General features: G+C 39.8%; 1 protein-coding gene across 1 annotated transcript in view; it reads left to right on the top strand.

The window, feature by feature from the left end:
• STMN2 (stathmin 2) overlaps positions 1-22,182 on the top strand; it is a 38,634-nt gene that overhangs the window by 2,267 nt on the left and 14,185 nt on the right. The window contains exons 2-3 of the mRNA XM_030505578.1: positions 21,255-21,350; positions 21,987-22,159. Of these exons, the coding sequence (XP_030361438.1) occupies positions 21,255-21,350; positions 21,987-22,159 (269 nt within the window). The remainder of the gene's footprint in view (positions 1-21,254; positions 21,351-21,986; positions 22,160-22,182) is intronic.

Here is a 22,182-nt window from a genome sequence, read left to right as displayed (position 1 = left end):
AAAGTGAAAGATATGTTTTTAAAAGCATCTTCCCTCTTTAAACTCCCAAAGGTTAAGTATGTTCTTCACCGTTTCTTTAAACCTTATTCTTCCTTGTTATAGTTATTTGTAGAGGAAATTTGGATCTAGGCAGCTGATTAGAGTAAGCTGCTTTATCTTGAGTTTCTTCAGGGCAACAAATTTTATGTTCATGTGGAAAAATAAATGCATTCTTAGTCATACACATTTCCAGTTAGTGCTAAATAAGCTATATTTGCTTTGTACTCAAGCTTTACCCAATAGACCACTGAGAGAACTACAGAGTGCCTGATTTTTTCCTTTTTTTTTTCCCTGTTAAGGACCGTATTTTGCAAAGTGGCAGTGAAGGCTAGATCCTGCTGCCACCAGAGCCAACAGAACATTTCTAATCAGCTTAAGCTGGCCCGCTGTTATGTTTCTGGCCCTGCTCCAGCAAGGCACTTAAGCGGGTGTCTGAGTTTGAGCATGTGGATAGTCCTACGGGCTTTGGACAGAACACCACATAACTCAGGTTAGGCAGATGCTAAATACCTTGATAAGCCTGTGGTTATTTTCTGCCATAGAAAGCAAAATTAAGCCTAATTTTCTCTTCAGCTCTGTTAAATAAAAGGTTTTCAGGGAAAGTCCCTTTGTCTTACACTGGAATTTCAACAGCTGCAAGAACCTCTGGAGCTCAATACACCCTCAAGGCCCATGGAGTTGTTTCTGTTTAGTTTACAGAGTATACGAATGATGCACACAAGGCACACACACACACATTTATGTATTTGTATTTAAGTGTGCCTTATTTTTAAATTTCATATAACACAACCATACAGAAATTCTGGGGGCTTTTAAATTGCATCCTTCCCTTGACACTATTCTCCGAATGAAGTCAGGGTTGGATGGATGGACTCCTTCATGCATTATGCTCCCTACCCTATACGCCATGCACTTGGCTGGATAAACTTTCTTAGGGTATGTACATGGCAGTGTGAGGATGAAGCTGTCAGTGATGCCACTGGAGCTAAAAAAGGTGTTAGAAACCATTATTTCATTCTTTCCTTGTGGTGCTTAATTTAAAGAATTTATTATGAAAACATCTTCAGACAATCATCACACAGAAAGTCTCTGTCACAATTATGGTTCTTTTTTGTAGGAAGTTGTTTGACAGAAGTATATGGGATATGTGTTAATAATGTGTTAAATAATTGTTTTAATTCAGACTGCTTTTGAGACAGTCAGGAACTCTGTGAGGTGATAAATAGGTGGGTTTCTGAGGAAACAGGAGTTCAGGCAGCCCCACACTGCCTCCTTTGCGTATCTCAGTAAGACTGATTAAACTGTTGTAAAAGTGCTTCAGAGTTCTTCTTCTACTTTGTCATTTGCATTTTAGTTACAAGCCCAGTCTTCCATACTCAGATTGATGGATGCAGTGTCACTGTTAAGTCTGTCTATTAACCAAGTACTGCATTATTCTTTTATCTGGTATACAAACATATAGATGAAATCACAAGTAAGTGTATGGTTGTTGAATTTAACTGGTTCAATTATTTTAATAACTAGGGGGTTTTACTGCAAAGGGGTAAGCATTTTGCCTCTGATCTGCCAGTACACTTCAAGAATTGCTTGATCTTCCACAATTGTGCATGAGTAGTCATCTGGACATCAATGGCAGCGACAAGCTTCAAATTAAACAGCATATGGCTAAGCGCCAGGCTGAATTTGGACAGAACATGCTCCTTTCCATATTATGCAGTTTTTAGCAGAAGGCTTTAACCTTCTTTTATAAATAAGTACAGTTCTTCCCCTTTTATAAATAAATTAACACAAATCAGCACTGCATTATTTTCAACTGTCATAAAATTGCATATCTGAATAGACAAATAGGAAATTACTTTAAGATGAGAAGGAATTTAGACAAGATTCAGAAAAGACTTTGTTGTCTCATTATGTTAGGAGAAATGTGATTTGACTGAGACACTGTTATTCCAAATTTTGCCAAGATCTAGAAGAAACATTTCAATTAGCTTATTTTTCCAAAAATTTTGATTACCAAGCTAATATAAAGTTGGTAGCAAGTACAATTTACTAGAGAACTGAAGGTTAACACCCATTCACATTCTTTCCCTGTTTTTAAAGAGTAGATTACTCTTCCTGCTATTGAGAATTGAGGCAGTATGAGCTTAAAAACAGTCCATATGGCTGAGAATGAATGTTGCCTCATAGCAGTTCTTTACTTACCCTGTGAAGTACAGACAGGAGTATGGGGTGTCATCTATTCCATCATCTTATGGAAGAGATCCCATAACATGCTGAGGAAATAAAAATAAAATTCACCAGCTTGAACACTTCTAAAATGTTCTCTCACCTCCACCTCCATCACCTCTTTGTTCTAATATAAGTTCTATCTAAATAGGCTTCCCTGTTTAATAGTGTATACCTGTAATTCATTCACATTGATTTTGTCAATTTGAATTTGCCTTTAATTAATTGTGGAATTCTTTTTTTTTTTTCATTTCTTTGGTATTTTACAACAATAATACATTTCTCTAGATCACATTTTGCACACCTATTTTTTACTATTAATATATGTGTAATCCAACCTCATGGTTAGGTTTTCTCTGGTGACATTTGTAGCCATTTCTTTACAAAAGAATTCTCCATTTTCAAATTAATAGCATTAATGAAAATAGAAAAAAAAACAAAAACAAAAACAAAACCACAGAAAAAGCCCAACAACCTCATTACAGAAGAGAGATGGGACACTCAAATCCAGCAATATTTTTAGATCGCATTTTAGCCTTCAGAGATGATAGAAAATTAACTAATTAATTCTCCTAAGAGCCTTCTGTGAGTAGTAGGCATTATTATGTAATTTGAAACACAAAGATGAAAGGGTTCCTATGACAGGTAGGTCTGGGCAATACTTGACCCATGCAGCATTTTCATGTAGGTCTGATTTAACTACCTTCATAATCAAAAGGAACAAGAGATGTTCATCATTCCTGAAAAACATCAAGCTCTAGGTGTCTTAAAGTAGGCATCCTAAAATGGTGTCACCCCAAAGAATTAACACAGTTGGAAAATAAACTCACTGAAAGCTTTGCTACCACTTGAGTGTGAGGGACTGAGGGTAGCTCCTAGCCCTGTGACCAGTGGGCAACAATACATCTGGAAGTGAAGTCCTCCAACAAGTCTTCTCACCGGCTGTGCTCCCCCCAGGCTGTATACATATATTGAGTCCATTTGCCTGTCGGTTTCTGTTACCAGACTTCACAGTCCTTTATGCTGGCACTGCCCAGTGCTTTGAGGAGCAAATAGCACATGATGAACCAGTGCTCACTTATCTCTGCAGTAACTACCTTCAAAAATCCAATGTTCTCCATACAAGTCACCTTTATAAACAAAAAAACTGTTGCTGGTATCAGGTGGCTTATAGAGAACATGTCTTCTTCAGCAGTATCCATAAAATGGATGATAGATGAACCAACTTTGCAAATAAGGCTTGCCTCACTGGAGCTAAGGGAGTCCAGCCACTAGCCTCAGCACCATCAGCTGATCCTCGTCCCATGGGGGCCACAGAAATTGCAGGATGATTTGAAGGAATGTCTGCCATTCACAAGTCTTTCTAGGCTGCACAAAATGCTCATGCTGTGAATTCTGTGGATACAGTCTGAAGTGGTGGTAGTTTTCATGTGAGTCCTCCTGCGACCATCAGCCAGCAATTCTACCTGGGACACATACCTCAATCGTGCAAGGTGCTGGGCACCCATGACTACAGTGCAGTCAGTGTCTATTGCTCTAGTTGCTCAGCACTTTTCAAAGCCAGAAAAAAATTGCTTTAGAGACCTCAATCTGCACAGACCAACATCCTCAGTCAAAAGAAATGGACTGATGCAGAAATGCTGGCTCCTGGGAGCAAAATACTCAAGACACCGTATGTCTGAGCAATACCAGCACACAAAGCTACTCTGTAATTATTTAATTTTCTCGTCCAATTATTACATTTATCCTTTTTCTGTCTGCTAAAATATAGTTTAACCAATGAAATGAATTTAAGCTCTTTCTGCCAGGATGTGCAGTTAAACTGATGCACAGCATCTACACAAAACATTCAACTTTGCTGAAGTTGCTGACATTCAGAAATTTATTTATTTTTTAAAGGTATAGCTGTCTAATCCAAGAAGTTCATAAATAAATTATAAATTATACATTCATACTAATACACAAAACCCATCACTGTTGTAGCAGTTATTGTGTGGAACCATTGTGATCCTTCAATCACAAAACAGGATTGTTGGCCTTTGGGTGGGGTTTTGGGGTGGTTTTTGCACTTTTGCCCCAAGCAGGTGGTGTAGTCTAGAGAGGTGAATTAGGATAGAGTTACTAAAGCTCTGAGGCATCTGTGGTGGGATCGAGGTGTGACTGTACCCCCACAACACACAGGGAGAGGTCAGTGCCTCTGGCTATGGCCGAACAGCACGTTGCTGGAGGCTGCCTAGAGTGAATGTACTCATCACTCAGTGACCAGAGAGAGATGCAGGGGGGAACAGTGAGACTTCAGCTGGCCTTTGGGCACTTCATCTGTGGCTGCAGAGAAGCCCTGCTTCAGTCTCCTCCATCGTGGTGGGAGCAAAAAGAGGTCAGTGGGTGTGCTCCTGCCCCTCAGCCAAACAGCTGGTCGTTGGCCTCCAAGTGTTCTGCTGGGATGTGGTAGTCCTTGTCCCTGTGTGTCCTCCCTCTCCAGAGAACACTAGAACCACCAAGCTGTGGCCCCTTTCCACCCTCCTGAGGGAAGAGCATCATAGAATCATAGAATCATAGAATAGTTAGGGTTGGAAAGGACCTTAAGATCATCTAGTTCCAACCCCCCTGCCATTGGCTGGAGAGAGAACAAGAGAGCACACAGGAGGCGAGATGACCTCCACCTATAACTGGGAAGCTCTGACCTATAGGACCATTGCTGGATTTTGCATGATACAGCAAAATAGAAGCAGTTGTGGGAGCAGAAAATAAAACTTGAGTTTCATTGGGTGGCAGATGGGACCCTTCACCTTGAATCCCCTCATTTCTGAAAAAGGTTGAACGCAGCTCTGGCACTTCCCAGTCAAAGGTGCTCACTGTAGACAGTTGGCCCAAAAGACAATAAGACTGCCAGCAACATTTCCTCTCAGCTGCATTTTAAAGGAAAGCAGTGGCTGCCCCTGGATTTATGCAGGACCCTGTCCTATCTATGCGTGCCACATGCTCTCATGAAATAGGCTACACAGATTTCTTCAGAGGGCAAGGTCTGAGTTGGAAGAACATCCAATTGCCAGTGTTAGGGGATTAAACAGTTCAAGTCTGAGGCACCCTTGCTTGTACAAAAAAGTAGCACCCTACAATGCACCACCAATTTGAAGAGCACAAATTGTGGTATTTATGGATGTTCATGATCTCTCTGCAGCCATGCAGGAATTTGCAGAATCCACATTTTGGATTTAGAAGTCTGATTTTGTTCTTAAACAACTTTTTAGGCACCTAGCTCCTTTATCAGATTTGTCCCTTAATCATTTTATGAACTGACTTTCTCTTCATTAAGATGGGGATAATCTTAAATACTTACCCCAGAATTGTGATGTGAGGTTTATGTTCCATAATGCATGGAAATGTATAACTATGCTTGGATGTTACAGAAGTTGTGAAATCCGTTGTGATCAAATTAGGAAACCAAGCAATTTACCATCTGAAGCTATGTTAGCGTTCAGGTTCTTTTTGTAATCCTTGGGGGATTTTTTAGGTTAAAAAAAAAAAAAAAAAGGTGTGTATTTTATACTACTGATTGGTGTAGAAGTCTACAAATTGAGAATTTACCTTAAGGTAAGGTATGTTTTACCTGAAGCTAACTAAGGTACCTTCTAATGTTTAAGTCTTTTACATTTAAATATATTCACTAGTCACTAAATGACTATGTAGCTAAAACTTTTGATCTTTCTACTATTTTTGATCCTTTCTAAAGTTATTGAAAAGACAAATTGTCCTTTTGGCCTAAAATTGCTGATATACATGTGTTCACATTCATCGTCTGTTTTCCACTAGGATGTCTCCTGATATGATTTCATTGGCAGGGCTCCTTGAAGTGTTCAATATTATTATAGTTATTATTTTTTCCTTTGCAAAAGACTGTAGAGACCAGTCAGGTCAAAGATGCACAAAAAAAATTACCTATATTTGTATATAAAAGTGTAGCAAAACTTGTTTTTTGGTTTTTGTTTTTTGTAATGCAATTCTTCCAGTTACCTGAATGGAGCTGTAAAAAAGTGTTTGCATGCTCCTGGGAAATCTTTTAATTTAAAATAGATGCATGAATCAAGCTCCGTAGTTTTTCAAAGACTTTTTTGGAATTGAAATTCATTTCTGTAAAGCATTTTATTAGCCTTTACTAAATATAATATTTAACTATTTTGATGTATTAGTTTCCTACATCATTCATGTGAAAAGAAAGAGCTACTGATGTCACTGAGCAGGTATGTTTTTAGTCACTTGAATATACAGTCTTCGTCTCCAAGTACTGGCATTTATTCAATTCGCTATGTAGATGTAATACAAAAAACTTATTTCTAAGCTAGTATCTCTCCTATGTTTAGATTTTATTTTTTTTTTTACACTGTCAAGTCTGTAGTCAGAGACCTTTCAGTATTATATGTTGTAGATAGGAAAGAATCCCATATTCGTTGTGGTTTAAAAACCAGAATGTTTAATATTTGTTAACAAACCACTTGTTCTCAAGGCAAGTATCTTCTTGCTGGAGAAATGATTTTCTATCTCTAAACATCATTATTTTCTAAGTAAAATATCAATAATGACTTCTTAAGAAAGCTAATAGTAAGATACTTATTTTAATCTGCATTGAGGATTCAAATTATTCCCTTTTGAAGTGCATTTATGTTTTCTGAAATGTTAAAAAGGGAAATGTCTTATTCAGAGAATCATACGGCATTAGATTAATGATGCAAAGAATTTCACCTTCTAGTGGTGGGAGGCCTGAAAAACAGGATTAAACATGACAGAGGTACATTTAAGTGCTCTGCAGAATTGTAATTATCAGTCTGCATAGCTTGCCAATGCTATTCTAGAGGTCTCAGTTCTGCTGGCACACTGGTTTCTGCACAGAAGATGTGAACAGTCCTGTCAAGGGTAAAAAATTGCCACAGTAAGAATAAATACTAAACCCCGACAAAAAAATTCAAGGCATTTAGAGAAGCAAACAGGAATAATCTACATTACAGAGGTTACAAAATTACATTTAGTACTTTTCTATGTAATTATATAATATAGTTTCGTAAAGTAAAACAGAAATTAAGAAAAAGTATCCTGGAAACAGAGTATTGTATGAGATGGACCTCAGTCTGCCCCTGAACTGCTACTCTAATATTTTTATAGTCTTTTAGTGTCATTTACATACTAGAGGAAAGTCTGAGCTAGCAGTCAGGAAGACTTTCTTGTGAGCAATCTGCCATCCTCATCAGAGTTTTCCATCTGCTCCATACCCACCACCTACTGATTTCCAGTCCCAGTCCATTTCCTTGGTATTCTTTCCCTCATTTTCTTAAACCAATCTCATCAATTCAGTCATAGTATCACCCTCATTCTTGGTCCAGTTTCAATCGTCCCATCCCCTTGTTTCTTATTCTTTTATTTTTAATTCATCTACTCTTGGCAATTTCTTTTACCAGGCAGATTGAGCTGTCGTCCCTTCACACAGCCCATTCCATCTGCTAATTGCTAATCCTCCACACTTCTGTTGGGCCAGAAGGGGAAGAATTAAGACCACAGGATAGTTCTTTCCTCTTCTTTTTCCCATTTCCAGCACTCCCCTGATCCACAGTGACAAGGAGCACTGCAAATCAATTGGCTGTAAAGCTTGGACATGTCTCTGTCAGTCGTGGTTGAAGCCTGAAATCAAATATTTCAGCAACTTCTTCCACAGCCAGGCCTGGGCAGATTTTTCAAATGAGGAATGATTTCCTGGCACAAAGCGCTAGAGCCTTCCAAACAAATAAAATAAGTTCTCGTTTAGTTTACCACATGCATCTATTTTTCCCTAGACATCTTCCTAGAAACAGTGAAATAATTTTTGCTAAGAGCTTCTCCAAAATTCAGAAAGAGGCAGCCCTCCAGCCCTGAAAACTGTAGGCCAAATTGTAATTTAACAAAGTCATGTCCAGTGGAAAGAGGACTCCCATATTTTCTAATGCAGTGGAAGTAAAAAGGTGGCACTAGGTGGGAAATAGCAATGGCTCACTGTGGTGTATGGGTCACACATTTAAGCTGCTCAGATGTGCAAACGCCAGGAGCATCAGCCCTGCTAGAATTAGATCCTAAACCAGTGGAAATCTATGGTAGTAGACCCGTGTTGATTTAAGTGTGATGAACCCATTTTTCCTCTCCTTTAAATCTCCCAAAGCATCATCTTAGGAAGGAAACATCTCCTTTATTATTTTGAAAAGTCATACAAAAGCCAGCTACACTAATAAAGGAGAATTTGATTATACAGGAAAGGAGACTTTTTTAATACATAAAAAAGAATTTGGTTATACAACCAAAGAGAAAAAACAGGCTGTTATAAGTTGACGTTTGGCTATCTACATCTCCTGCTACTTTTAGAACATACTGAAAAATATGAAGGCCAAGCCAGTCCTGGAAATTTGATAAGTCTTTTAGAAAGGACGGTCTGATAAATAGAAGAAGTTCTGATTTGCCTTTAGTGACAGGCTGTTGATGCTGGGATATGCTGGTGCACGGTGCCCTGAAAATCTAGCTATTTTATTCTAAATGAGCCAAGCACCCTCACACCAGAGCCGCACAGAAACCAATGGAGCATCTCTGCAGGGATTGACTCCTCGTGTGGTTGATTTAGTAGCAGAGCAGTGTCTCTTCATTCAAGATCCTCTTCTGTGTAAGTGAAGGCCAGTACTGTAGAAAAATAGAGACAGAGAGGCTCTGTCTAACAGATAGATAGCTGCAGAGAGATAAATAGACTGATAGAGCAGATGAATTCTAAAAATCTTCAGTAATGTTTCAGCTCAGGAAAAAAATCACTGAATTGAAAAACAATATAAAAGAAGGAAGGAGAAGAGAAAGATAAAAAAAAAAGAGGTGTGAAAGATTTCATTTAGAGCAGTCACATTACTGAAAGTCCATATAAATTGTTATAGTGTAGACATTTAAGCATTAATTTTACATCTTAAAAAGAATCTCTGTATTTCTATCATGCAAGTCTGAGCAGAGCTACTTAAAACACAGGTCACTTCCTCTGAACGGTGGTTCTTGTTCTAGTTTTATTGTGGCGTCAATTGTAACAAAATATTCCACTGGCAAATGTTTTCTCTCAGCCAATTTAATCAATTCTGAATAATATACTAATTTCTTTACACAATCAACATGGCTTCAAAGAAGCGGCTGTCATTCTTTGTTTTTCTTTTTGTTCATTCATTTTCATATCTTCTGATTAAAGTATTCTATAATATTTACAATCTATACCTAACTGATATATTTTAGCAATATGATCTTGAGTGGTATCATTATTTGCTTAATGGAAGCAATCAAATATTTGAATATATGCATAAAGATATGGCTGGGTGCAATAGTAGAAATATAGAAATACTTCTGTAGTAGAAATAGTAGAAATATAAATCAGGTAATTAGTAATAATAACATAGTTTAGTTAAAGATCATATAGAAAAATCTGAAGCCACAGAAGCACAGGTATATGTTATGTGGAAGAGCTTGGGTCTGTCATTTCATTGATCTTTCCTTCAAATAGTTGTAAGCAGTTAGTATATTGTCCCTTGGCCACCTTTTTGCCCAACTAAACAACCTTGCCCCTTCCACCACCCTTCACAGGCCACGTGCTCCAGATCCCTCACCTTCCCGGTAGTCCTCCACTGGACCTTCACCTGTTCTTCCATGTCCCTCTTAAATTGGGGGGCCCAGAACTGGATGCAGTACCTCAGGTGCAGTTCCACAGCACCAAACACCTCCGACTACCGGTGAACCCAGCCTCCCCTTCTGCTGAGTCATACATACCTCTGCTGCCAGCCTCCTTCATCTCTCCATTTTCCCAGTCTGACCCCTTTAAAAGAAAGGTGGAAGAAACAGCAAAAAAACTCTTCCGTGTGAAACTTTCAGGGCAAACCTACATGCACTCAATTTATTTCTGTAAATTTATTTAAAAAAAAAAAAAGGAAAAAGAAAAAAGTCACTGCCCCAGTATCCATTAGTATTTTGGTGCATAGATTTCACCTTTCAGCATCGACAGTTATGGGTTTATGCAGACACACACCAAAACATCATCTAAAATCTCAATCTCACATGGGCATTTGTACTCTCTTTAGAACTCTGTAGAAGACCAACAGAAAAGTATCTTATGTCTTTAATTGTTGTGAAATAAATTTTCACAGTGAACACTGAAATATCTAGAAGTAGCCCCAGTTTCTAGATTTGGGGGCCAAAAGATCTTTTTCCTAGTCATTCTGCTGCACACTGGTTAGGAGATAATGCCAAATGAAAATGGCATTATCATTATTATAATGAATTTTACAGATTCTGCTTCGTATCAACATCCTTGATGAGGTAGTTGGTGTCATTTTTGCTTACTCTGTGCAGTGCTTTCCAAGTCCTTCAAAACCTAAAGACATTATTTTTGAATGAAAGAATTTCTCCAGGAATAAACACGCCCTTGACAGGCTTCCTCCTAGGGAGACATCCTTAAATTAGGGATTAAATTTTTCTAGACCCAGAAATCCAGTCCTTTGGAATATCTTGTAATCAAATAAATACAGCCCCTTGCTCCCAAATGTACCAAATTGTGTAGACTCTTAAATTTGTATAAAAGCATTTAATTTCTGTAGTCTTTGTTATGAAAAAAAAATGGAATTAAGCCATATGACGTAAAGCAACACAGCATAAACAAGACTACTGCAGCATCCATAACACAGTTTCTATTATCACACTTCCTTGGGTTTAAAGCAAAATCCTCCACAAATACAAATTACATAAACAGACAAACTCAGAAACTTTAAAGTCATTTACTAAGAGCTTATTTTGTTCTGGCATTCAGATTTTAAACACTTGTTAATTAACACAATTATAATGTGTATGCCATTGTCTGTATTATTGCAAGGATAGGAGCTCTTCATTTTTAAGTAATCTGCTTACATACGTCATTTGCGATTGTGTACAGAAAGCAGACTAATGCCTTTATTCAAACTGATGAGACATCCTTATTTTAAAATGTCCCACAAAATTAAAATTCCATTCAAAACCCAGAAGAATATTGGATTTTTCAAACTGTCTCCTTTCATTGTCTTTTGCATTTTGGCACTTAGTCGGTAGTCATGGCAGTTAGAAAGAGTGATTGTAGTAGCATAAAGATGCAGTTACACATAGTTGGCTTTAGGTTAAGTATATTAAATATATGTGGATTGCTCTAAATCCACCAATAAACATATGTAAAAAAGCTATCTATATATACATTTTTATGTATAAACGTATGTATAAACTAAATAATGAATGATTCTATGTGTCTGCTATTCAGACATGACAAGGTGGGCTTTCTAGTCTATATGAAATAATTAGTTTGAGGGGTAGCTTCCACAGCCCTCACAGCAGCATATTGTCTCTAAAATTGATTCTCCTGATAATTATGGTGTGAAAATAATTGCAATTGGTTCTGCGCTCAATGGAGTGACTCAGCAAGCAAGGAATGCATTTCATTGCTGGAATGCAAAGATCAAGAGTCCAACCCTATAATCCATCCCATATAATGTAAACACAAGCGTCTACTTAGCTGATTGCCCTCAGTATTTTCTTTGCCTAAAGAAAAAACATGTACGTTGCAATTGAATTTACTTATTGTTTTCTGAGCCTTGAGTTGTGAATAACTAATATTTTTGCCTTCATCAGTTCAAAGCACAGTTTTTTAAATATTGGAAGATATCAAAGGTATCTGCACTTTGGAATGGCGCAGGATGTCTGTTAATGAGGGCTGTGGTTACAAGCCCAATATGAATTATAAAAAAAAGTCACATTCTATATATGGCTTACAATTTTGTTAAAACCACATGTGTATCTGATCCCAGAAAAATGACAAGGACCAGCCTGTTTGTGTATGAAAACTGGCACTGTAGTAATGTGTCTCTGTTCCCTTGATTGAGGTACATAGCAGCTAAGACTCCCTGAATGATGAAAACAGAAGAAGTTGGATTTTTTACCCATTCTTTCTAAATTGCCTGCCTTGCTGAAGGATTTTGTGCTGTTCCTTTGCTTGATGTTGCATTACTGTCTTGCTTTCAGAACATAGAATCATAGCATCACAGAATGGTTTGGGTTAGAAAGGACCTCAAGATCATCCAGTTCCAAATCACCTGCCATGGGCCCAGGCACCTTACACTAGACCATGTCACCCAAGGCTCTGTCCAGCCTGGCTTTGAACACTGCCAGGGATGGAGCACTTACCACTTCTTCGGGCAACCCATTCCAGTGCCTCACCACCCTCACAGTAAAGAACTTCTTCCTTGTATCTAACCTGAACTTTCCCTGTTTAAGTTTAAACCCATTACCCCGTGTCTTATTGCTACAGTCCCTGATGAAGAGTCCCTCTCCAGCATCCTTGTAGGCCCCCTTCAGATATTGCAAGGCTGCTATGAGGTCTCCAGGCTGGACAAGCCCAGCTTGCTAAAAATTTGCTCTCTTGAGCTCAATATGGCTGTTAGAACAGTTTTGGCAGTGATCTCAGTCCAATGACAGGGGATGGTATTTCATAACATGAAATAACACCAGTACAAATCCAGAAAGGATCTACTGTGTCCAGATGAAAAGAAACAGTAGCAAAACTCTTATTTCAATTGTGAAGACTGACAACATGCCAGGATTATGTCATTACTCTGTAGGCATGATAATACACAGCCACCATGGAACAAAATGACATCCAATGTCAGCAGGTGATACGTGGCCAGATGATAGACGACCAGGAAGAATTTATTGAGCCTACATAAAGGGATCAAGGTGATGCAAAATCAAGTCAGTGGAAGCCTCTGAAGAGATTATTAGGAAAAACTGAATAAATGCCACTGTTCCGAGCACACGTGGCTGAAAGAGAGAGTCAATAAAATGAAAGATACTGGCAGCCAGCTCTGTCACACCCTGCTCTAGTAACCCAATCTTACTGCACTAAAACAGAACCCGTAGCACGATTCATGCCTTGGGGAGATGCTGTTTGATCATAGTAGGCTGCAGAACTAAACTTGCCATTCTATGTTATCATACTTAATTTGCATCCTCACTCTAGGGGCTGTTTCACCAGCCAGTACCAGTGTTGCCAGCAACACTCTCAAGGAGACAGCCTGTGCCAATGAAGGTGTCACTCCAGAAATCAGGAGACCTGTGTTCTCCATGAAGCTTTCCTATAGAGAGGATCTGTGACCTGAAGCAGTTTTTTTCAACTCTGTGTCATTTCTCCTCCAGCATCCATTGCCTGTCTTTCTCACACCATAAGCTCTTCAGCATGGGGTGTTGGCATCCAACTTGTTTGTGCAGAAGGTAGTGCACAGGTAGATGGACCTCCACATGCAATAACAGGATCACCTTAAGAGTGTACTGGGAGACAGCAGCCATCTCCTAGTCCCTGACTGCTGGGTGCTCAGGAAGTCTAGTGCGCTCAACACAAGGACTCAAAATTGCGCTTCCCACCCCATGCCTGGATCAGCACAAGCATAGGCACACTGCCGTTGTGATGACTGATACCTACATGCCAGGGCTGTTGGTGGAAAGCAGGCTGCCTGCAGGCTCTGCACCTTCCAAGCTGTAATGCAGTCCACCCCATACTGACAAAGACACTGAAGAACCACTTCCTTTGCAAGTCCTTCCCTGGTGCTTCAGCCACCAGCAAGGCCCCAGGATTAAGCACCACGGCTTTGCAGCCAGGAAACAGCATGGCTCAGGGGGCTCCTAAGCACTACACAGGCACTTCTGAGGGAAGGAGCATACATCTGGGGGTTGACCTGCTGCAGGGAAGTCCCAAAGCAAACTACACTAGCTGCTGTTATGGCAGGCTAGTACAGGTGGTGGCCCCAGCCTCAGACATGCTGAGACCAGATAATCTGTGAACAGCAGGGCTGGAGTGGGTGTGTTAGGAGAGTCTGTAAGAAGCTTTCTGCTTCTCTGGCCTTTACACATGGACATTAGCACCCCTGAAAACACTGCTTTTAGCCTGCATGGAGACTGAGATTCTGGTTCAGTGCTGCTTACCAGGGGGCATCTTCAAAGCCATGTTAGTGGAAATTTTTGAGTGAAATACCTGGCTTTTTAAGCCATTTTGTATCATCTAACCTGTCTCAGAAGTAAAAGAGTTTAACGGCTCTGTGTGCTGGCGAAAGGGTATATCACAATCCTTCTGGCATACGATGTGAAGGAAATACTTTTCACACAGTGAGCACTAAATCATGGAGAGCAAATCCGCTCATTCAGAAATTCCAGGGATTAAGGTTTTGATTCTTAAATCATTCATAGAAGACTCTGAGTGATAACTCAGGGGATAGGGATTTTTCTTGAGAACAGAAAAATTAATTATAGGATCAGACCGAGAATAATACATACAGAATCATTATTACTACTGTATCAATAGTCCTAAACTAAAAGTAAAACAGAACTTTTCTGTGAGACATGACACAGCCAGGCTTACTACAATAACAAAAGAGAGTGTTTTTCCTGTGTGCAGGTATGTAACAAAACCAGCAACAGTTCTAAAGCAGGTGAGGTGAGCAAGTGAGGACTAACTGTACAGCCTACTCCCTTTTTCTTTTGCCATCCACTTCACATTCAGGAAAGTCTCTTTGGTTCACATCATCCCATAGCTGAATTTCCACAGTCTTTTGTGCTTCCTTAGAATACAGGAGACAGCAGATAGAACAGTTACTGGAAGGGTCTGCCTTAAAGATTTGCAAACTATGGATGCTTACACAACTTTCATGCTTAGGTGATAATACGAACTATCTATGGCTGTGGTAGCCTCTTATGAATGTAGGTATAAGTTCAGCATCTTAAACATCAGCATTCTGCCAAAGCATCTGAAGAACAGGTGTTGAACTTCTCACTGCAAGAAACTGAACAGTTGTCTTCAGTTAACCAGCAGGAAATAAAGGTGACGTAGGAGTACTCTAGCCTTTGAGTTCGTTCCTCACTGTTCATCCTCTTCATTGTCTTCAAAGTGTCTTTACTATCTCACACCTTTTCTTACATAAAAAGCTCTATGGGAAGAAAATTGGGGGAAGGAGGATAAGGTGTGGAGGTAGGGAGGGCAATATGGGAGGAGAAGTCTTGAAAAAATTGCAAAGGCAAAGCAGACCTTAAAGAAGGAGGTCTTCTCCACTTGGGAAAAAAATATCACTGGAATTTTTGTTTTCACCCTGGCCAAAGTTCCCTGAAGTTTAAATGGGTTTCAGGAGGATCACGGACCTCTGTATTAGCACTGGGCTCTGCTTCCTTCCCCTCAGTCCTGGAGGACTGTTGGAACTGAACTGCCACGGGCTTCCTCATGCTGATGTGATGCACTGGCTCTCCAAAGGGGTGGGTCAGAAGACAGAGTGCAGCAGCTGGCTCTGCCAATGCTGCAGACCAGTTTCTGCAGAGCCAGAGAAGGAGGAGAAGCCTACCCATAGCCTTCCTGTCCGTTCTTCCCATGTTCCAGCAGCATGCCATGTGGTGATGCTGTCACAGCTCTGAGCTCACCAACAAGCTCTGGACAGGCATGTGTCTGTATTCCTTCCACATTGGAAGGAAACGTGAGTTTTCCTTTCTGCAAACAGACAACACAATCTGGCCCAAGACTCTCTAATAGTGACTATGGCAAAGCATCTGCATCACTGTTTGTTTTGAGTAACCATGACAAGATAAATTATTTTTTATTATTAAAAAAAAATCTTCCATTAAAATCTCATTTTGACAATGCAGTTGCATTAGCATAAGAAAATAGTCCCATTAACTCATGTCACAGGTGACCATAACAGTCAGGGTTCAGTAAATGGGTTTTCTCATTGCTTCAGCACTGAAAATTACGTAAATAGAAATAATACAAAATAGTAACTTTACATCTTAACATTAACATTCTGACACCAGAAAATAAAGTGAACAAAAAAATTTTAATCCAGTCACACACATTAAGTAAAAATCACAGACATGTCATCTGGAGTAGTCCATTTTAGTCCAAAAATCCATACTCATAATCAATGATTAAGCTGGAAATTTAGGGGCAATTTTCAGTCAGACTTGTGCCACTCTCTGATCTGCATGTTTGTATGTGTTTGCATCTACACACGACAGATGCAAGAAAAGCATTATTGGGAAGTCTTTGCATAAGCAAACAGCTGCTTGTGTATTCCTTGGGATGGGTTTTCCATCCAGATCTTTTCCAGCCTGAACTGTACTGAGAAGTGGCATGCAGGAGCTTGTGCTTGAGGACGGGGTTCATCTAATCTTAATTCTTACTCCCTGCAGTCTCTTCCAAAGCAGAAAGCAAAGCAGGATGCCCAATTCCTGGCAGTGTTCAAGGCCAGGATGAATGGGGCTTTAAGCAACCTGGTCTAGTTCAAGGTGTCCCTGCCTGTGGCAGGGGGTTTGGAACTAGATGATCTTTAGGGTCTCTTCCAGCTGAAACCATTCTATGATTCTATGATTTCAGTTCAGTATCAGAAAGCTGACTATCTCACAGGTACCTGGCATGGGAACACAGGGCTGAGCAATATTATCAGTTGCATATTTTGACCATGGGCAACATGCCAGTTTCTGTTTCCTTCCAGGTGTGCAGAACATCAAGAAGCAGTTGGCTAGTAGGACTTGAACCATCAAAAATCAGTAACGCTTCATTGTATGTGGACTGGATTCAGTAAGGCAAAAGGAATCAATATATTTGCTTTCATCAGATGTTAATTATAAGTAACATTTACACTTATCTCTCTTGCTTTTATTTGTTAAAAATAGTCTTGCTTATGAATAATGGTCTCTGCTGTGACACAGCAATCTGTCCTAGCAGTGCTTTGCCAAGGAACAAAATGTGACCCAAATTGCCAATGGCCTGTCAGTCAGGACAGATTTTCATTTTACAGTGTAAACTGTAAAATATTCCTTATAGCTACTGGTTAACAGATTAAAACAGGCAGGGTGGTTTTACCAGTGTTTTCCCTAATCTTCCTGTGTCTGCCAGCAACAAATAATTGGTTGCTGGCTTCTAATGGCAGGCATGGAACTCTTCCTTATTAGCTTCACTCAATGCGCAAATGAGCTTCAGGACTGGCAATGGAGTCATTTTCTGTCGTTTGTAGAGGAATATGGGATGTATCTGAATAAGCATATTATTTGACACTTTCAAAGAGAATCATCAAAACACCCCAGCTGACCATGCTTTGGCTGACATTGTAGACCAGTCTCTGAGGGCACAAAGTGGTTTACTTGGTAGGTAATGAAACTGGAAGGAGTGCATTAGTGCATTAGCAGTATATCCGCTATGCTGCAGGCATTAAACGGGACTGAACTAGTCTAAAGAAAAGAACCCCAAAATGCATACAGCATGGGCATGGAGTCCTTAATATTGTTTCCCTCTGGAGAGCCAGTCCTGCTGTGCTTTCCTGCTTGTGCATGCAGGTGTAGCACTGGCACCCTTGAAAGCCTGTGGGAGATCTTACCTGGACCAGCAAGTAGAAAGCCCGCAAAGAAGGAGCGTGGAAATGTTCACCCAACCCAGGGCATGGTTTCACAGTTTCTAAACAGGGTTGTTAAAAATAGTTTAAGAAAATAGCTTAAAACACTAGTATTAAGGTGCATTTGGGACTCATTCAGAAAAAAATCATGCATTCTTGAGTTTCAAAGCTATCTGACTTCTCTGAAGCTGTCAAAGCTTTTAAGGGGATTAGATAATATTTCTAAGGCTTTCTCTGCAACTCTAAATATAAGGAATTTATTTAAAAAAATAGATGAGGTTCTGAAATAGTCACACAGCTTTTGAATTTAAGAAGACCTGTAAATTCTAGGATATTCACAGCAAAACTGCAAGAATTGCTAATACTGAAATCCCTTCTGGCTTTAGCAAAAATCAGTGTTCTGCTTTTAGCCAATTTTGAAGCTTTTAATGCATATAAACATTTAAATCTTGCTGTATATAACTAAGAGGTTTCCGTTGCCATCTTTTTCAACATTGTTCTTTCTTAGCAATTTCCCTATCAAAGCTTTTGTAGAATTGCGATTACCATCATTTACTTTCCTTCATTTAACCTGCACAGTTAATGGAATGATATGTCCCCTACATGACTGCACAAGGAGCTCTGTAATTAGCAAGCCAGTCGAAACACTTTTGAAAAATAAACTTTGCTGCAATCACTGCTTGTCTTCAAGGGTTTTCGAAAGCTCCACTATAAGATAGATAATATTTGTGCCTACTTCAGTTAACACAAGAAGTCCTGTGCAGATTGCATAAATGCTGTGCTGTTTGCTTTCTGGCCTAAGTGGGCTGCTTTCTAATAGAAGAACATTTATTTTGGGGAAAACGGTCTTCTATGGCTAAAACACTAACACACTGGGATTTGGGAAAGCACATTTATCTCACTGTTCAACTTGTGTGACATGGGTCAGCCACTCTTATCAGATCACTAGCTGGGCTAACTTTAGTGCTTTTGGGTTTTTTTTTTAATGTATGGTAGTTTAAGGAAAGGACAGCTGAGCAAAGCAGGGCTTCTGCTACTCAGTGCTGCCAAGTAAGCTGTTATTTTCCTGGTCAAAGGGGAGACATCATCACTATGCTGATGTTGGACCCCTGAGGAGGTGTGTAGCTCTTCAGTTCCTTTGAGGCCCTCAGCCCTAAAGTCTCCAACAGGAAAAACAGTATTCATCAACATGGCATGTGTCTTGGTTCCCAGGGTTGCAGCATGTTCTCCAGAATGTTCTGTGAGTATTCAGGCCAAGTTCCAGCTATGGTTGAAGGATTTTCTAGGGCAAATGGAGACTAAATCAATACCATGAAAAAAGAAAATGCAATGCTTACAAAGCATGGAAAGTCATCCTAACTCTGTCAGTGGCCAGAATGAAACAGGACAATGATTTCACCAGCGTACTTTCAGTGCAGCTATTGTACTGAAAGGAAGGAGAGCTGAGCATGTTCTTACCTTTCTCTAGCAATGTTTTGCGGATGGCAAGCTGGGAGAACAAACACCTTTTTCTAATTGTTTTAAATGCTGTTAGAAAACAAGACACCTTCATTGTCAGGCAAAGATAAAAATAACAAAGGCCCCAAAAGGCAGGGTTCCTAGGATGGTGCTTTGCATAGATCTTTCTACAAGGACATTTCAGGGCATACACTGTAGCAGTGATTGAGCAGACCTTGTGCAAGAACATACAGCTTTCAGCTTGTGTCATGAGTGGCCATGTCTTTAACGCTCAACCCAGCATCCATGTTCTGTAGGTTTAGCAGCCTCCCCGGCAGCGTGCTGGCTCTCATGCTCCCACTCCACTTCTCCCTCCTGGAAAGGATGTGCAATATTGGGCAGCAGGCTGGGCAAGCCCTCCTCAAAGGACAGTCTGAACAACCACACCTATGTGCTTAAAATTATGCATGCGGGTAAATGCTTTGTTGGATGGAGGCCTAAATGAACATATAATTAGGTTTGACTATTAAGACACATCAGCTAGTCATGATTTGTCTCTTCAGAGTGTTTTTGAGTTATTCCTTACAAGTTGGTACTTATATTTCCAACCAAAAAACTTGTCAAGTCCAAGCTTCCGTGACAACCTCAGTTCACAGAAAGCAAAATTTTCAGTATGCTCTTCACCTGAGATTCTGGCTTTCACCAATGGTTTCCAAAATGTTGTATGTCCTTTAGGTGGGTTATTTAATGTCCATGATTAGAGGCCCCTGTGCAAATTAATTAATCGACCATCCACTGGCAGCTAGAAATCCATTCCTAAACTGGTAGATCATTCAAATACCACCATACTGAGCAGCTCCCAAAGTCTCTCAAACCCTCATCAACTTCAGGGGCCTTTCTGAGTAGGCAAAAATTACAGAAAGCACAAAAGCATCTATGAGAAAGGCTGAATAACAATTCAATATGTATCCACGATTTGAACATCAAAGGGCTGTCTGATTTTCCTTTAGTAACATCAAGGATTAATCTGTTACGTACAATACTTTCAGCTGCAGTTATATTTTAAGCCATATTTCGCATGCCAGCAGCAAACGTGTGTCTGTCTCTGTAGATAGGATTTTGATAGTAGCAGGGATTTGTGCGTGCCAAGATGAATTTTGAAACAATCTCCTCCCTCAACATACATGCTTTATGCAGTGTGGGCAGTGGCTAGGGTATTGCCCCAGGACCCAGGAGAACTGTCTCTAGTCTGGGATCTGTCATTGACTTGCCAGATACAAGACAATTTTCCTATGTACAAGCTGGGATGATAGAAATTAGGGTGAAAGCAGAACACTGTATAATGGTTAGGCATTGGTATCACCATTTATAGATGAACTCCTCCTCAGCGCATGACTGGGGCCTATAGGCATTACAAAGTCAATAAAAGTAACACTGTAAAGGTAAATTTTAAGGGTATTTATTGCATCAGCTGATATATGCTAGACCTGGAAGCAACATACTTTGGCCAGTAAGGGAGGAAGAATTTTTTTTCAAGTACTTACGCATAATAAGGATATTATGCAAAGGATTTGATAAATGTATCCTCATTTCTGGTTTTATTTTTAATTATCTGGATGACATTTTCATTTGTAACAGATAATGTCTTTAGCATCTGCCTATGGCAACACATGGGCAGTGTTTCAGAGCTGTTCTCAATTGCATTTGGATACGTCAGAGGATTTGTAAGAGCATCATGTCTCTCCACCTGCCAGGAGAGAGTGGAGTCATGGCATTCTTCCAATGCTAAATACATTTCCTGGTAGCCAGATTCATTTTCTATAAACCAGAGAGGACTGTCTGCATTACACCCAAGGCCGAGGTCATGTAAGAGATCAGAAATAGTCTCTGCAGTACTGGGCATCTCATGTGTGATTTGATAAAGGCTCAGTGTTCAGAAGAAATAGTTGAAAGTAAATATTCTAGAGAAATCTGCCAGGTGGAGGAGAGACCAGATTTGCTGGTCTCCAGCCAGTCACCTCAGCTAGAGATTCACCAAGGAGGAGCTGGGGAAGTGAAGCATGCTAACGAGATCTCTCATTTCAGCTTACAAGGAAAAGATGAAGGAGCTGTCCATGCTCTCTCTGATCTGCTCCTGTTTTTACCCGGAACCTCGCAACATGAACATCTATAAATATGATGGTGAGTGACTTTCTCTGGAAATCATCCTGCAGGTCAGATAATGTGCTGGTGCTGGGAAATGACTCAGGTCATCATCCCAGTCCGTAGTGTTAGTCAGTGAATAATTTGCTGATCTAACCACTTATTTGCTGGTTTTGGCTATTACTACTTACTGATTGTGTATTGCCCATGATGCTGGCTATTGTTCCTTGTAGCAACTCACTAAATTAATAAAGCTAGTCCTGTCATACTGAGCTGTTCTTTTCCTACTACCCATTTGAGAATTACAGCTTTTCATAGCTGGCATAATTCCCAAGGAAACCAAGAAAAGATGAAAACACACTTAAAAAATTAATCGGCTTGGGCACTGCTCACAGGGGGTGTGAAATGACACAGAACCCCAATAAGCTTCCAAAACTGCTGTAAATTTTTATCTTTATGACATTAAGGTATAATTAAGCTATTACAGATAAAATGGAATATACTTCTCCCGAGATGAGTTTTCAGCCCGTAATCTGCCATTGCATTTAAAATGCCCAAGGCAAAGATGCTAAATCTTTTTTCTGTACTTCTGATCCTACTCTGATGTCTGTGCTGCTTCTCTCTTCACTATTGCTGAGTATTGAAGAGCTTACCATTTCTCATGTTATTGTGCAGACATGGAAGTGAAACAAATCAACAAACGTGCCTCTGGCCAGGCCTTTGAACTGATCCTAAAGCCTCCATCTCCGGTCTCCGAAGCACCACGAACTTTAGCTTCTCCAAAGAAGAAAGAACTCTCTCTTGAGGAGATCCAGAAAAAGCTGGAGGCTGCAGAGGAGAGGAGAAAGGTATCTTTCCTTAAAAACAAAAT

Source organism: Strigops habroptila, chromosome 1 (genome assembly GCF_004027225.2).
Source record: "Strigops habroptila isolate Jane chromosome 1, bStrHab1.2.pri, whole genome shotgun sequence".
In the NCBI taxonomy this organism is placed as follows: Eukaryota; Metazoa; Chordata; class Aves; order Psittaciformes; family Psittacidae; genus Strigops; species Strigops habroptila.
The sequence above is the reverse complement of the archived record's forward strand: the minus strand, read 5'-3'. Positions and strand labels throughout refer to the sequence as shown.